Here is a 16,603-nt window from a genome sequence, read left to right as displayed (position 1 = left end):
ACATCAGGGAGGGGGAGAAGTACCTGGACTCTGTTTCAGGAGGTGGTCACACCTATGAAGTTAATTAATTCAGATGTTGCCCATGGTCAGGGACAGGACGGTGTGACTACGAGTGAGGCAGGTACGGGGATCCAGGAGGTAGTGTTGGAGGAGCCGCAGCCCTTGCTCTTGTCCAACAGGTTCGAGGTTCTTACTCCCTGTGGGGACGGGAGCAGGGACTGCAGGGAGGATGAGGAACCTGGCCACAGCACCGTGTAACGGGGGGCCATTCAAGAGGGGGGATAGTATTATTAGGGGGATAGATAGAGTTCTCTGCAGCCGAGAGCGAGAGTCCCGAAGGCTGTGTTGCCTACCCGGTGCCAGGGTTAAGGACATCTCCTCTGGGCTGGAAAGAAACTTGCAGTGGGAGGGGGTGGATCCAGTTGTCGTGGTCCATGTTGGTACAAACAACGTAGATAGGACTAGGAAGCCAGTTCTGTTAAAGGAGTATGAGCAGCTAGGGGTCAAATTAAAAAACAGAACCTCAAGGGGTCTGGATTATTACCTGAGCCACGAGCAAATTTGGCTAGGACAAATAAAATTAGAGAGTTAAATGCATGGCTCAAAGACTGGTGTGGGAGAAATGGGTTTTGCTTCCTGGGACACTGGCACCAGTACTGGGGCAGGAGGGAGCTGTTCCGTTGGGACGGGCTTCACTTGGCCAGTGCTGGGACTAGAGTCCTGGCGAATCATATAACTAGGGCTGTAGAGAGGGCTTTAAACTAACTAGTGGGGGGGGGGGGGGGGGGGGAGGTTCCTAGAGAGCAAATAGTAAAAATGACAACAGAGAAGGTCATAGACTTAGGTAGCAGTGGGGAAATTAAAAACCAGAGCGTGTCAGGAAGGGGCAGAAGGTATGGAGTAAAAGGTAAAGTAATAAAAAGGGCAAAAGCAGGAACTAAGTGTCACAAAACATATTTGAAAGTTCTCTATCTGAATGCACGTAGCATGCATAACAAAATAGACGGGTTAATGGTACAAATAACTACATATGGGTATGATCTTGTGGCCATTACAGAAACATGGCTGCAGGGTGACAATGCCTGGGAATTAAACATACCAGGTTATTTAACGATCAGGAAGGACAGGCAGGAAGGAAGGGGAGGTGGGGTGGCTATGTTAATAAAGGAAGGAATCACTGTAATACAGAGAAATGATATTGGGTCAAAAGATCAGGATAATGAAACAGTTTGGGTGGAGATAAGGAATAATAAGGGGAAAAAAAACACTAGTGGGCATAGTCTACAGGCCTCCGAACAGTTGCAACTCTGTTGGACGGAGTATCAATCAGGAAATAGTTGAGGCTTGCAATAAGGGAACATCTATAATTATGGGGGATTTTAACTATCATATTAATTGGACAAATCAAATTGGGCAGGGCTGCCTTGAGGATGAGTTCATTGAGTGTATTAGGGATGGGTTTCTTGAGTAGTATGTAACTGAACCGACCAGGGGGCAAGCAACCTTAGATCTGGTCCTGTGTAACGAGACAGGATTAATTTAAAATGTCCTAGTAAAGGATCCCCTTGGAATGAGTGACCATAACATGGTTGAATTCCATATTCAATTAGAGGGTGAGAAGGTTGGCTCTCAAACAAGCGTGCTAAGCTTGAATAAAAGGAGACTATGAAGGTATGAGAGCGGAATTGAGCAGAGTGGATTGGGAAAATAGATTAAAGGGTAAGACGATACATGATCAGTGGTGTACATTTAAGGAGTTATTTTACAACTTCCAAAAAATATATATTCCACTGAGAAGAAAAGGGTGTAAAAGAAAAGACAGCCATCCGTGGCTAAGTAAAGAAATTAAGGATAGTATTCGACTAAAAACAAGGGCATATAAGGTAGCCAAATCTAGTGGGAGGATAGAGGATTGGGAAAACTTTAAAAGACAGCAAAAAATAACAAAAAGATTGATTAAGAAAGGGAAGATAGATTACGAAAGTAAATTAGCAAAAAATATAAAAACAGATAGTAAGAGTTTTTATAGTTATATAAAAAGAAAAAGGGTGGCTAAAGTAAATGTTGGTCCCTTAGAGGATGAGACCGGGAAATTAATGGTGGGAAATATGGAGATGGCAAAAACACTGAATGAATATTTTGTATCAGTCTTTACAGTAGAAGACACTAAGAATATCCCAACAGTGGACAAACAGGGGGCAGGAGCTAAACACAATCAAAATCACTAAGGAAGTGGTACTTGGTAAAATAATGGGACTCAAGGCAGATAAATCACCTGGACCTGATGGCTTACATCCTAGGGTCTTGAGGGAAGTGGCGGTAGGGATTGTGGATGCATTGGTAATAATTTTCCAAAACTCCCTGGACTCAGCAAAGGTCCTGGCAGACTGGAAAACTGCTAATGTAACACCCTTATTTAAAAAGGGCAGTAGACAGAAGGCTGGAAACTATAGACCGGTTAGCCTAACGTCTGTGGTAGGTAAAATTTTGGAGTCCATTAATAAGGAGACAGTAACAGGACATTTGGATAAACATAAAACCATGCTGACTTTGTCCTATTAAATTATGAAGGGGAAGTCATGTTTGACAAATTTGCTGGAGTTCTTTGAGGAATTAACATATAGGGTGGATAAAGGGGAACCAGTGGACGTAGTGTATTTAGACTTCCAAAAGGCATTTGACAAGGTGCCACACAAAAGATTATTGCTTAAGATAAAAAATCACGGGATTGGGGGTAATATTCTGGCATGGATAGAGGATTGGCTATCTAACAGAAGGCAGAGAGTTGGGATAAATGGTTCATTCTCAGACTGGCAACCAGTAACTAGTGGTGTTCCGCAGGGGTCAGTGCTGGGTCCCCAACTGTTTACAATCTATATCAACGATTTGGAGGAGGGGACCGAGCGTAACATATCAAAGTTTGCAGATGATACTAAGATGGGAGGGAAAGTAGTGAGTGAGGAGGACATAAAAAACCTGCAAGGGGACATAGACAGACTAAGTAAGTGGGCAGAGATTTGGCAGATGGAATACAATACTGGAAAGTGTGAGGTTATGCACTTTGGCAGGAAAAATCGTAGAGCAATCTTAATGGCAACAAACTGGAAAGTACTGAAGTACAAAGGGATCTGGGGGTCCTGGTGCACGAAACTCAAAAGGTTAGTATGCAGGTGCAGTAAGTGATTAAGAAGGCCAATGGAATGTTGGCTTTCATTGCTAGGGGGATAGAATATAAAAATAGGGAGGTATTGCTTCAGTTGTACAAGGTATTGGTGAGACCGCACCTGGAATACTGCGTACAGTTTTGGTGTCCATACTTAAGAAAGGACATACTTGCTCTCGAGTCAGTACAAAGAAGGTTCACTCGGTTAATCCCGGGGATGAGGGGATGGACATATGAGGAGAGGTTGAGTAGATTGGGACTCTACTCATTGGAGTTCAGAAGAATGAGAGGTGTAAGAGCCATAAAAGCTTAAGAAAATACTTTAAAATAGTGGCTAAATGGCATAATACAGTTAATTTACCTGAACGACTTATTGTATTAAGAAACCCCCTATTTTCTTGCTCCAGTAGTATAGTCCGACACCCCCTTCATTCTTGCCACAATGGAACAGTCCCTAAGCCACACATGGGTGCAGCCATCTTACAGTTTTAAACTGCACGTGGTGAAAGAGGCAGAAGCTGTGAGGTTTGGAGCAGTACAGTTTTTGACCGTGTTCGTTTATACGTGTTTGCTTTGTAATTCTGTTTGTTAAGTGTTATAGTAAACCGTTTAAAAGACAAAGCTACGTTTGGGAACGTTTTATTTCGACACGCGTCTACTCGTTGTTAAAGGCCCCACAGCTCAGTGGCCTGCCTGTTTGGAAACTAAGAAGCGCCACTACATTAGTCAAAAACTAGCTCCCTAAGAAGGAAGGGACGGAATCGTCGGCGAACGTATACATGAATGGTCACGGAGCCAGACGACAATTTAAGAAAGCGAAGGTACAGTGACTGTTATTTAGCTTCTCAACAGAATGAACAAAGCAAGTAAGAGCTGCGGGTAAAATGGCCGAGGCCTTACGGAGCCAGGAGCTTCCCCCAGCCAGAAGGATTGCTGGCCAAAAGAGGGAAATAAAGCTCACCCCAAAGGCAAGGGAAGAGAAGTTACATAGAAGCATAGGTGCAAGGAAGGCTAAATTAGTTCAGATAACTGGGAAAATGAAGATAATTGATCGTCTCATGGAAGATAATGCTAATATTAAGAAAGCTGAAGACATGATGTATTACGATTTCTCCAAGCTGCATGAAGAATTTAATATACTCAATGAAGATGTATTAGCACTTCTGTCTGAAGAAGAGGGAAACACTGATCAGCACGACTGGTTTGATCTTAAATCAACCAGCATTAAGGACTATATCAAGGCCACGGAGCAGTGGATGTTAAAAATTCGTCAAGATGCTGATACAGCAGAGAAAGATAAGGTTGACGATGAAGTCGGACCAGACTTCCGCCAGACCGAGCAAAAATCGAAAAGAAGGTAGCTCCGTTTCTGGACTCAGGTCAGTGCTTCTACCACAAGCTCGGCGCGACGCATGAGAGCGGAGGCTGAACGGGCGGCGTTGATGGCGCGCGCAGCATCTTTAGATGAGAAGCAAGCTCTTGAACGGGAAGAGGCCCAACTGCAGGTCCAAGAGGCCCAACTGCAGGCCCAACAGGCCCAACAGGCCCAACTGCAGGCCCAAGTGCAGGCCCAACAGGCCCAACTGCAGGCCCAACTGCAGGCCCAAGTGCAGGCCCAAGTGCAGGCAAAGAAAGAACGGCTGGAGATGAAAACAGCTATCGAGGTCTCAGATGCCAGGTTGAGTGCGTACGAAGATTATGAAGGCTCACGGGACGGCGGGAGCCACTGCCAGTCAACGTTGCCACATAGAGTTGGATCCAGGGCACCTTCAAGAGTTACAACAGAGCCCAAAAGCAATTCCCCGGCATTACAGCGTGGAAGAGTGGCCTCTCCACTAACAGGAGCACGTGATGCTACCCCAGACGTCAGACGGTCTAGACTAGACCCTGCTGATGACCACCAGAGGCCTGAAGACACAGGGAGAAGCCTATACCGAGTGATGCAACGTCAGAACGAAATTACAGAGATGCTTGTAAAACAACAGAATCTGTTTCGACTCCCTCAAAGAGACATACCAGTGTTCCAAGGTGACCCACTCAAGTATAAGCCCTTCATCAGATCCTTTGAACAAGCCATTGACTCCAAGACAGAGAGCAGCAGTGATAAGTTGTACTACCTGGGACAGTACACCAGTGGTAAACCACAAGACCTGGTCAGAAGCTGTGAACACATGAGACCGGACCGGGGATACATAGAAGCCAGGAAGTTGCTGCAGGAGCACTATGGTAACGAGCTGAAGATAGCCACTGCATATATCGAAAAGGCTACCAAGTGGCCACAGATCAGATCGGAAGACGGAGAGGCATTGAACGCATATGTTCTCTTCCTCATAGGATGTTGCAACACCATGGAGGATGTTGAATTCATGGAAGAGATGGACAATCCTACGACTATGAGAATCGTCATCTCTAAGCTTCCTTACAGGATGAGAGAACAATGGAGAAGAACAGCCTTTGAGATAATGGAGAGACGGAAAAGTAGAGCCAGGTTTGCAGACTTAGTGAATTTCATAGACAAACAGGCTAAAATTGCTAGGGACCCATTGTTTGGAAACATCCAGGATGTCAGCCCGACCACCGATGGAAGAGTGAAAGCCAAGCCTGCTGAATCAAAGACTCTCAGGAAAGGTGGTTCCAGGGGAAGCAGCTTTGCAACTATCGTCACTCAGGCCGAGGAAGAAAGGCCCCAGAACTCATCTCCCAAAAAGAGCAGCACAGTGACGCCTGCTAATGCCTTTCAGAAGCCATGCTTATTCTGCCAGAAGAATCATACATTGGATTTCTGCAGCGACATCAAAGCACAGCCACATAAGGACAGAATCGAATTCCTGAAGTACAACGGCCTATGTTTTGGATGTCTCTCTCAGGGGCACCCGAGTAGAAACTGTAAGCAAAGAACAACATGCAGAGAGTGCACTCGGAAACATCCCAGTCTGCTGCATATCCATAAAGAAGAACAAGTCTCTAAGAAGAGTGAAGAAAACAATACCGACGAGAAGGTTGTTTCAAGTGCTCTGGTGTCGCTAGAACCAGAGACTTGTGGACTCACTGGGGCCGGTGACAGTGACTGTATTCTTGCCATCGTACCAGTAAGGATCAAGTCTAAGAGGAGTGAGAAGGTTGTGGAGACTTACGCCTTCATGGATCCAGGTAGTTCAGCAACGTTCTGCACAGAATCACTCATGCGACAGCTGAATGTTAGAGGCAGAAGAACAGAAATCCTATTACGCACCATGGGTCATGAGAAGTCAATGCAAAGCTATATCCTGTCAGACCTAGAAGTGTGTGGACTTGAAGAGAAGGACTTCATAGACCTGCCTAATGTTTTCACACAGAGGGAGATTCCTGTTAGAATAGGGAACCTAGCCCTGCAGAAGGATGTGGATAGATGGCCCTACCTAGAAAAGGTGCGTCTCCCATACATTGAAGCAGAAATTGGCCTATTAATTGGAACCAATGCCTACAAAACTATGGAGCCATGGCAGGTGATAAACAGCAAGGATGACGGACCCTACGCCATCAGGACAGCCCTTGGATGGGTAATCAATGGACCGGTAAGGAGAGATGATGGCCACAAGTCGAACAAGGAGGAACGACAAAACGTCACAGTTAATCGCATCTCTATCGCAAGCATTGAAGAGCTGTTGATACAGCAGTTCAACGCAGACTTCTCAGAACGCAGCTGTGAGGAAAAGACAGAGATGTCACAAGAAGACCATCAGTTCACGGGTTTGATGACAAGGTCTACACAGTTCATTGATGGCCACTATCACATTGGTTTGCCACTGAGAAGACAGACCGCGAAGATGCCGAACAATCGCTGTATAGCAGAGCAACGCGCCATCAATCTAAAGAGAAAGCTGAACAAGAACCCCGACTTTCACGAAGACTACAAAGACTTCATGAGAAACATCATAGCGAAAGGCTATGCTGTAAAAGTGCCCGAAGAACAGTTGAACAGAGACGATGGAAGGGTCTGGTACATTCCTCATCACGGGGTGTATCACCCAAAGAAGAAAAAGATCCGTGTAGTGTTTGACTGCGCCGCCTCATTCAGAGGAACTTCATTGAATGACCAGCTGCTTCAAGGTCCTGATCTTACTAATACCCTCATTGGCGTCTTGACTAGGTTTAGACAAGAGCTCGTTGCCATGATGGCAGACATAGAATCAATGTTCTACCAAGTCAGAATCCCTGACGAAGATGCTGATCTTCTGCGTTTCCTTTGGTGGCCAGATGGCGACGTTAGTGAAGCGATGGTGGAATGTAGAATGGCCGTACACCTGTTTGGAGCCACATCATCTCCCAGCTGTGCAAGCTACGCTCTCAGAAAAACTGCAGAAGATGGCAAGGGCAAAGCACCATCCGAGGCTGTGGAGACAATCTTCAGAAACTTTTATGTCGATGACTGTCTGAAGTCCGTGTCAACAGAAGACGATGCCATCGCACCGTCAAGAGACCTTAGAACTCTGTGTTCGAATGGAGGATTCCATCTGACTAAGTGGATAAGCAACAGCAGAGCAGTTCTAGCTTCTATCCCAGAAAAGGAAAGAGCCACTGAAGTCAAAGATCTGGACCTGAGCCACGATGTCCTTCCTATCGAGAGAGCTCTTGGTGTACAATGGTGCATCGAGTCAGACACGTTCAACTTCAGGATAATGGTGAACGAAAGACCATCCACAAGACGAGGGATTCTCTCCATGGTCAGTTCCATCTACGACCCTCTCGGATTCCTGGCACCACTCATTCTGCCGGTGAAGCTGATGCTACGAGAGCTGTGTAGAGACAAGAGAGGATGGGATGAAGATATCCCAGAAGGTCAAGCTCAGAGATGGCACAGATGGCTGACAGATTTGCAACAACTTTCTAGCTTCAACGTCAGTAGATGCATCAAGCCCGCGAGTTTTGGAGTTACAAAGACGGCTCAACTACATCATTTCTCGGACGCCAGTGAGGACGGCTATGGCACGGCTACCTACCTCTTGCTGACAAATCAACAGGGCCAGAAACATTGTGCCTTCCTCATGGGAAAATCCAGGGTGGCTCCGCTGAAGCAGGTCACCATCCCGAGACTGGAATTGACGGCAGCGGTTGTTGCAGTTAAAGTTGACCAGGTGATGCGTAAAGAGTTACAGCTCCCATTAGAAGAATCTGTCTTCTGGACGGATAGCACGACGGTGCTGAAGTATATAGAGAATGAGAAGATACGCTTCAAGACCTTCGTAGCAAACAGAATCTCATCCATTAGAGAAGCTACACAACCATCTCAATGGAGGTATGTAAACACCTCATTAAACCCAGCAGATCAAGCCTCACGGGGATTGAAGGCTGAAAACTTCATGAGGAGTGAAACTTGGATACAAGGCCCAAGTTATCTGCTGGAAACAGAGAGATCATGGCCAGAAAGACCAGATATGCCAAGTCAGATTACTGAAGACGACGTCGAAGTCAAGAGATCAGTCACAGTAAATTTCATAACTACGAAAGAGAACTTTGACACAGTGAACAAGCTTGTTAACCATTTCTCAGGATGGCACCAGTTGAGGAAAGCAGTTGCATGGTTTCTAAGGTTGAAAGAGTTGCTGCTACACCTGAGCGGTAAGAGAAAAGAGTACCGAGCCACTATCAGTCAGTCTGAAAGTAACCCTGATAAGCAGAGAATGCTTCTACAGCAGTATATGCATCAGCACAAGACCACATTGAGCAAGAATTCATTGACCGTGGAGGATTTGGCCAAGGCTGAGAAGGAGATAGTTTGCTTCAGTCAAAGACAAAGATACTGGATTCCAGGAGCTAATTCCGTAATAAGAAAAATACTCTCTGAATGTATTGTTTGCAGACGGTTACACGCTAGAGCTGGGGAGCAGAAAATGGCAGACCTGCCTGAAGACCGTTTGTTACCAGACAAGCCCCCATTTACAAACGTAGGGGTGGACTATTTCGGGCCTTCCGAGGTAAAGCGAGGACGGAGCCTTGTCAAGAGATATGGTGTGCTTTTCACTTGTTTGATCATCAGAGCAGTTCATATTGAGGTGGCACACACGCTTGACACTGATTCCTGTATTAACGCCTTGCGGCGCTTTGTCTGTAGAAGAGGACAGGTGTCCATTATGCGTTCTGATAATGGCACTAATTTCGTCGGAGCGGAGAGAGAACTACGGGAAGCTATTGAAGGTTGGAATCAGCTTAAAATACAGGAAGCCATGATGCAAACAGGAATTAAGTGGATCTTCAATCCTCCGGCTGCATCCCACCACGGAGGTGTCTGGGAAAGACAGATACGCACCGTAAGAAAACTACTCAGTTCTGTACTGAAGCAGCAAGCGCTGGACGACGAGGGACTCCAAACCATTCTGTGCGAGGTCGAAGCCATCATTAATGACCGACCGATAACTAAGACATCAGATGATCCCAATGACCTCGAAGCCCTGACTCCGAACCACCTGTTGTTGTTGAAAACACAGCCAGCCATGCCCCCGGGAGTCTTCAAAAAGGAAGATCTGTATGCCCGTCGGAAGTGGAGGCAAGTTCAGTATATGTCAGACCTCTTCTGGACCAGATGGACAAGAGAATACTTACCTCTGCTACAGGAGCGTCAAAAATGGTCCAAAATAAAGAGGAACTTCATCGTCGGAGACATTGTCTTAATTGTGGATGATTCAGCCCCTAGAAATTCTTGGTTGATGGGAAAAATAATTAAGACCATGCCAGACTCCAGAGGCGTCGTTCGTCGCGTCTGTTTGCAAACCAAGACCAGTACCCTGGAGAGACCGATCACAAAGCTCTGCCTGCTACAAGAAGCAGCGTGAAAAGCTCCTGAACGAAAGAAAAAAGTGGACACTTGTATTGTAAATATGTTGAACTCACTAGTTTATGACTCTTAATGTTTGAGTAATTGATATGCTTCATGTGCCTAGTCAATTAGGGGCCGGATTGTAAGAGCCATAAAAGCTTAAGAAAATACTTTAAAATAGTGGCTAAATGGCATAATACAGTTAATTTACCTGAACGACTTATTGTATTAAGAAACCCCCTATTTTCTTGCTCCAGTAGTATAGTCCGACACCCCCTTCATTCTTGCCACAATGGAACAGTCCCTAAGCCACACATGGGTGCAGCCATCTTACAGTTTTAAACTGCACGTGGTGAAAGAGGCAGAAGCTGTGAGGTTTGGAGCAGTACAGTTTTTGACCGTGTTCGTTTATACGTGTTTGCTTTGTAATTCTGTTTGTTAAGTGTTATAGTAAACCGTTTAAAAGACAGCGCTACGTTTGGGAACGTTTTATTTCGACACGCGTCTACTCGTTGTTAAAGGCCCCACAGCTCAGTGGCCTGCCTGTTTGGAAACTAAGAAGCGCCACTACAAGAGGTGATCTTATTGAAACATAAGATTGTGAAGGGGTTGGATCGGGTGGATGCAGGGAGGATGTTCCCAATGATGGTTGAAACTAGAACTAGGGGGCATAGTCTTAGAATAAGGGGCTGCTCTTTCAAAACTGAGATGAGGAGGAACTACTTCACTCAGAGGGTGGTAGGTCCATGGAATATGCTGCCCCAAAAAGCTGTAGAAGCTACATCATTACATAAATTTAAAACAGAAATAGACAGTTTCCTAGAAGTAAAGGGAATTAAGGGTTACGGGGGATTTGGAGGAATTTGGACATGAGTCTAGGTTCGGATCGGACATGGCCCTGTGGGTAGCGGAGCAGGCCCAGGGGCCGTGTAGCCTGATCCTGCTGCTATTTCGTGTGTCTAATTCTGTTAGATTCAGGAGATGGTTCTGTGATAGTAGATTGGCGGTTAGGATCAGATCAGCCATGGTCTTATTGAATGGCGGAGCAGGCTCGAGGGGCCGATTGGCCTACTCCTGCTCCTATTTCTTATGTTCTTATGAAGTAATTGGTAGAGGGATTAGAGGGGAGTCTTTTCACCCAGAGGGTGGTGGGGGTCTGGATCTCACTGCCTGAGAGGGTGGTAGAGGCAGAAACGCTCATCACATGTAAAAAGTACTTGGATACACACTTGAAGTGCCGCAAACTACAGGGCTACGGACCAAGAGCGGGAAAGTGGGATTCGGTGGGATCGCTCTTTTCCGGCCGGCACGGACCCGATGGGTCGACTGGCCTCCTTCTATACCGTAAAGTTTGATGATTCTATGAAAATAAAAACAGGATTACACAAAGATTACTATCACGTGCTCCTGTTATGAGCACTCAAAAAATCTACATATGTAAAAAAAAATGTTTGTTTAGAGAGTTTTTTCGGATTGGAGAACTGTTGCATGGCTGAGTTTAGCTATTAGACCCCACACACTGAATTTGCACATTTCCAAATGTGACAAGTTTACTTGATGGGACTAAGGTTTAGAAAGTTTGTTGATTGCAGGTCCCACTGCCCCATGGAAGCCCAGGAGAGCCCTGCAATGTGCTGGGAGGCTGTATGCAGCCAGTCTCTGGCTCTTACCCGTTCCCCCTCGCCCGGGTTCTTGTCCGGGTGGTGTTTCAGCGCCAGCTTCCGATACGCCTTCTTGATCTCCTCCGAAGAGGCGCTGGGTTTGACGCCCAGAGTTTCATAGTAAGCCGTCTCCTTCCCCATGGCCGCCTGCAACCACTGGATTAAAACAGAAGTCAGTGCAAATGTAAAACAGACCGCTCACCGACAGGTGACTGGGACAGTGTCCGGCAGCGGGACGGCAATGGGAGGGCCGGCCGCCTCGAGACCGCTCAGCGACAGGAGACCGAGACAGTGTCCCGCTGTGGGACGGCAATGGGTGGGCCGGCGGCCCCGAGACCGCTCAGCGACAGGAGACCGAGACAGTGTCCGGCTGTGGGACGGCAATGGGAGGGCCGGCGGCCCCGAGATCGCTCACCGACAGGACAGTGTCCGGCTGCGGGACGGCAATGGGAGGGCCGGCGGCCCCGACACCGCTCACCGACAGGAGACCGAGACAGTGTCCGGCTGTGGGACGGCAATGGGAGGGCCGGCGGCCCCGAGACCGCTCAGCGACAGGAGATTATTCGCTCAGCGGGGTCACTGCCATTGTGATGAAAGCTGCAGCCCCGCGGCCAGTATATCCACACACTCACCGCTACCGGTAATCACCGGCTGCTTTTATATTATTCGATTAATGTTGTGATTTGAAGTCAGAGGTGATGAGGCGGCGTCGCAGTCGGAGATTTATCCACCGGCCGAAGGCTCTGCACCTAGCAACACCCCAAGCTCCGCACCAAGCAACGCCCCTCCGCACCTAGCAACGCACCAAGCCCCGCCCCAAGCAACGCACCTAGCAACGCCCCAAGCCCCGCCTCTCCGCACCAAGCCCCGCTCCTAGCAACGCCCCAAGCCCCGCCCCTCCGCACCAAGCTCCGCACCTAGCAACGCCCCAAGCCCTGCCCCTTTGCCTGACGTGGCGCGGCGGATGGCCTGGTGACGCGGGGCTGTTGGCGGGGGTGGGCTGTGCGCGCCGTTGTGGAGCTTTCTCCGCGGGAGGATCTTTTCTGTGGACGGCGCGCTCTCTGCGCGGGAAGTTGATAAAGCCTTTAAGCAAGCGTGTGGGATACTTTACTTTGTAAATAGGGGCATTGAATACAACCCCCCCCCACGTCTTCCTAATTCTTCAGCTCGGAGCCATGTAGAAGCGCTGTCTGATTATTTTATATCTTTATAATAATGTCTAACTGGATTGCTCTTGGAAAGACCTGGTGCAGACTCGATGGGCCGAATGGCCTCCTCCTGTGCTATCCTACTCTAGCAGTGGGCCTTCTCAGTACTGAACTGATTGGGCAGAAACATGGCAAATGCAGTATAATGTGGATAAATGTGAGGTTATCCACTTTGGTGGCAAAAACAGGAAGGCAGATTATTATCTGAATGGCAATAGATTGGGAGAAGGGGAAGTGCAACGAGACCTGGGTGTCCTTGTGCACCAGTCGCTGAAGGTAAGCATGCAGGTGCAGCAGGCGGTTAAGAAGGCAAATGGTATGTTGGCCTTCGTAGCGAGAGGGTTTGAGTACAGGAACAAGGATGTCTTGCTGCAGCTGTACAGGGCCTTGGTGAGACCGCACCTTGAGTATTGTGTGCAGTTTTGGTCACCTTACCTGAGGAAGGATGTTCTTGCCATGGAGGGAGTGCAGCGAAGATTCACCAGACTGACACCTGGGATGGCAGGAATGACGTATGAGGAGAGATTGGGTCGATTGGGCTTATACTCACTGGAGTTTAGAAGATTGAGAGGGGATCTCATCGAAACCTATAAAATTCTGTCAGGCCTGGACAGACTAGATGCAGGAAGGATGTTCCTGATGGTCGGGGAGTCCAGAACCAGGGGTCACAGTCTAAGGATAAGGGGTAAGCCATTTAGGACAGAAATGAGGAGGAATTTCTTCACCCAGAGAGTGGTGAACCTGTGGAATTCTCTGCCACAGAGGGCGGTGGAGGCTAGTTCATTAAATATATTCAAGAAAGAGTTGGATATATTTCTTGAGGCTAAAGGGATCAATGGATATGGGGAAAAGGCAGGGACAGGGTACTGAATTTGGATGATCAGCCATGATCACATTGAATGGCGGAGCAGGCTCGAAGGGCCGAATGGCCTACTCCTGCTCCTATCTTCTATGTTTCTATGAACCTTGGGGAACTCCACTGCATACCGCCCTCCAGTCTGAAAAGCAGCCAATCACCACAACTCTCTGGGCAACAAATTCGGGGGCTTAACGCCACCCGTTATCGGCATAAAATGGTGAAATGGCGGCGGCCGCTGCTCTTTCGCCAGCTGGTGGCAGGTCCCACGGCGTCGTCCGTTTTGCTCCCCTGCCGGTAAGTATTAGCGGCGTGCCAAAATAAATGGTGGATTGGTGACGTCACTTAACGGCCAACTTTGACCCTAGTGCTGAGTTCAGCGCTGGGTCGTAACCACGTCAGGGAAACCCAGCATGTAAAGAGACTGAATATTTACTGGCACTGAGAGTCCTTGGCCGAGACTGTAATTGCAAAGCGGTGACGGCCAAGGAATGCACGGAAGACCTGATCCGAGACGCCTACGTAGCCGGCATCAGGTCCAACTATACTCGGCAGAGGCTGCTGGAACAGAGGGGGCTCGACCTGCAGAAGACTCGTTAGACGTGGCCCTCCAGAACATGGACGCCTACCCCCCTGACCGGATGGCCACGTGGATGCCACGGGAGCAGCCATCTTGGGACCTGGTAAGGCCATAAGCCGCCAGCAGCCCAACTACAGCTGCAATGACCAGAGGCCAGAAATGCTACTTCTGCGGCCAGGCCAAGCACCCCAGACAGCAATGCCCAGCAAAGGACGCGACCTGCTCCAAATGCGGCAAGAAAGGCCACTACGCGAGAGTGTGCAAGGCGAAATCGACCCCCAATTCCAGCAGCGCCGCTTGTGAACCGTACAGGCCGCCATTTTGGACCCCACCAACCACGTGTGAGCCGTGCGGGCCGCCATTTTGGACACCACCAGCCGAGGGGGAGCCGCCATCTTGGACACCATCTCGGGACCAGGCCCTCGGCGCGGGCGAATACTACAGCGACCCACCGACCTCGACGATGTCCTCCATCACCCTGGACCAATCTAGGCCCCATCAACTAGCCAGGTCCATGATGAACGTAAAGGTAAATGGCCATGCCACAAATTGCCTTTTCGACTGCGGAAGCACGGAGAGCTTCATCCACCCCGACACGGCTCCCTATCGGTTATGCGCACACGCCACCAGGTCTTTATGGCCTCAAAGTCCCATACGGCGGACGTCGGCGGCTACTGTGTAGCGACTCTGACAGTGAACGGCGTGGAGTACAGAGAGTTTAAATTCCTCGTCCTGCCACAGCTCTGCGCTCCCGTACTGCTAGGATTAGACTTCCAGTGCCATCTGGAGAGCGTCACGATGGCATATGGCGGGCCCCTGCCCCCACTTACAGTCTGCAGCCAGCAGAATTTAAACACGGCGCCGCGCAAAGTATGCAGCCTGTCCATCCTGAAGGTCAAACTCCCCCCCGTTGTTCGCTAACCTCGCCAAAGACTGCAAGCCAATTGCTACTAAAAGCAGGCGGTACAGTGCCGGGGATAGGAGCTTTATTAAATCAGAAGTACAAAGACTCCTGAGGGAAGGGATTATCGAGGGCAGCACCAGCCCATGGCGAGCCCAAGTGGTGGTAGTAAAGACCGGCGAAAAACAGCGCCTGGTTATTGATTACAGCCAGACGATCAATCGATACACGCAATTAGACGCATACCCACTTCCCCGCATATCTGACATGGTCAACCAGATAGCACAATACCGGGTATTCTCGACGATTGATCTGAAGTCGGCATACCACCAGCTCCCCATCAGGCCTGAGGACCGCCAGTACACGGCCTTCGAGGCTGACGGTTGCCTCTACCACTTCCTCTGAGTCCCCTTCGGCGTCACCAACGGGGTCTCGGTCTTCCAAAGGGAGATGGACCGGATGGTTGACCAGAACGCGCTGCAGGCCACCTTCCCCTATCTAGACAACGTCACCATCTGCGGCCATGACCGGCAGGACCACGACGCCAACCTAGAAAAATTCCTCCGTACGGCCCAACGGCTGAATCTGACATACAACAGAGAAAAATGTATGTTCCGCACCGCGCGCCTCGCTATTCTTGGCTGCGTGGTGGAAAACGAAGTCATCGGCCCAGACCCCGACCGAATGCGCCCCCTCCTGGAACTACCCCCCCCAACTGCCTAAAAGCCCTGAAGAGATGCCTAGGGTTCTTCTCTTACTACGCCCAGTGGGTGCCCAACTATGCGGACAGAGCCCGGCCCCTCGTCAAGTCAACCTCCTTCCCCCTGACGGCAGAGGCCCGTGCGGCCTTCACCCTCATAAAAGAGGACATTGCGAAGGCCACAATGCACGCAGTGGATGAGTCCATCCCTTTCCAAGTGGAGAGCGATGCATCCGACTTCGCCCTAGCCGCAACCCTTAACCAGGCGGGGAGACCCGTGGCCTTCTTTTCACGGACCCTCCAGGGCCCCGAAATTCGACACTCCTCAGTCGAGAAGGAGGCCCAGGCGATAGTGGAGGCTGTACGGCACTGGAGGCATTACCTGGCCAGTAAACGTTTCACCCTGCTCACTGACCAACGGTCAGTAGCATTTATGTTTAACAACAGACAAAGGGGGAAAATCAAAAATGATAAGATATTGCGGTGGAGGATCGAGTTATCCACCTACAACTACGATATCTTATACCGGCCCGGAAAACTTAATGAGCCCCCAGACGCCCTATCCCGTGGGACATGTGCCAACGCACAAGTCGATAGGCTACGGACCCTCCACAATGATCTCTGCCACCCGGGGGTCACCAGGTTCTTCCACTTTATTAAAGCTCGCAACCTGCCTTACTCCATCGAGGAGGTCAGGACCATGACCAGGAACTGCCAGGTCTGCGCCGAATGCAAACTGCA

At 49.0% G+C, this 16,603-nt stretch overlaps 1 protein-coding gene across 1 annotated transcript in view; it reads right to left on the bottom strand.

The window, feature by feature from the left end:
- Positions 1–12,391, bottom strand: part of LOC147097276 (dnaJ homolog subfamily A member 1-like) — a 40,992-nt gene extending 28,601 nt beyond the window's left edge. The window contains exons 1-2 of the mRNA XM_085972093.1: positions 12,250–12,391; positions 11,627–11,773 (exon numbers count right to left, since the gene is read on the bottom strand). Of these exons, the coding sequence (XP_085828219.1) occupies positions 11,627–11,758 (132 nt within the window). The 5' untranslated portion in view covers positions 11,759–11,773; positions 12,250–12,391. The remainder of the gene's footprint in view (positions 1–11,626; positions 11,774–12,249) is intronic.
- Positions 12,392–16,603: the final 4,212 nt, after the last annotated feature.

Source organism: Somniosus microcephalus, chromosome 32 (genome assembly GCF_052327205.1).
Source record: "Somniosus microcephalus isolate GS21.2 chromosome 32, FLI_Smic_1.0, whole genome shotgun sequence".
Taxonomy (NCBI): domain Eukaryota; kingdom Metazoa; phylum Chordata; class Chondrichthyes; order Squaliformes; family Somniosidae; genus Somniosus; species Somniosus microcephalus.
The sequence above is the reverse complement of the archived record's forward strand: the minus strand, read 5'-3'. Positions and strand labels throughout refer to the sequence as shown.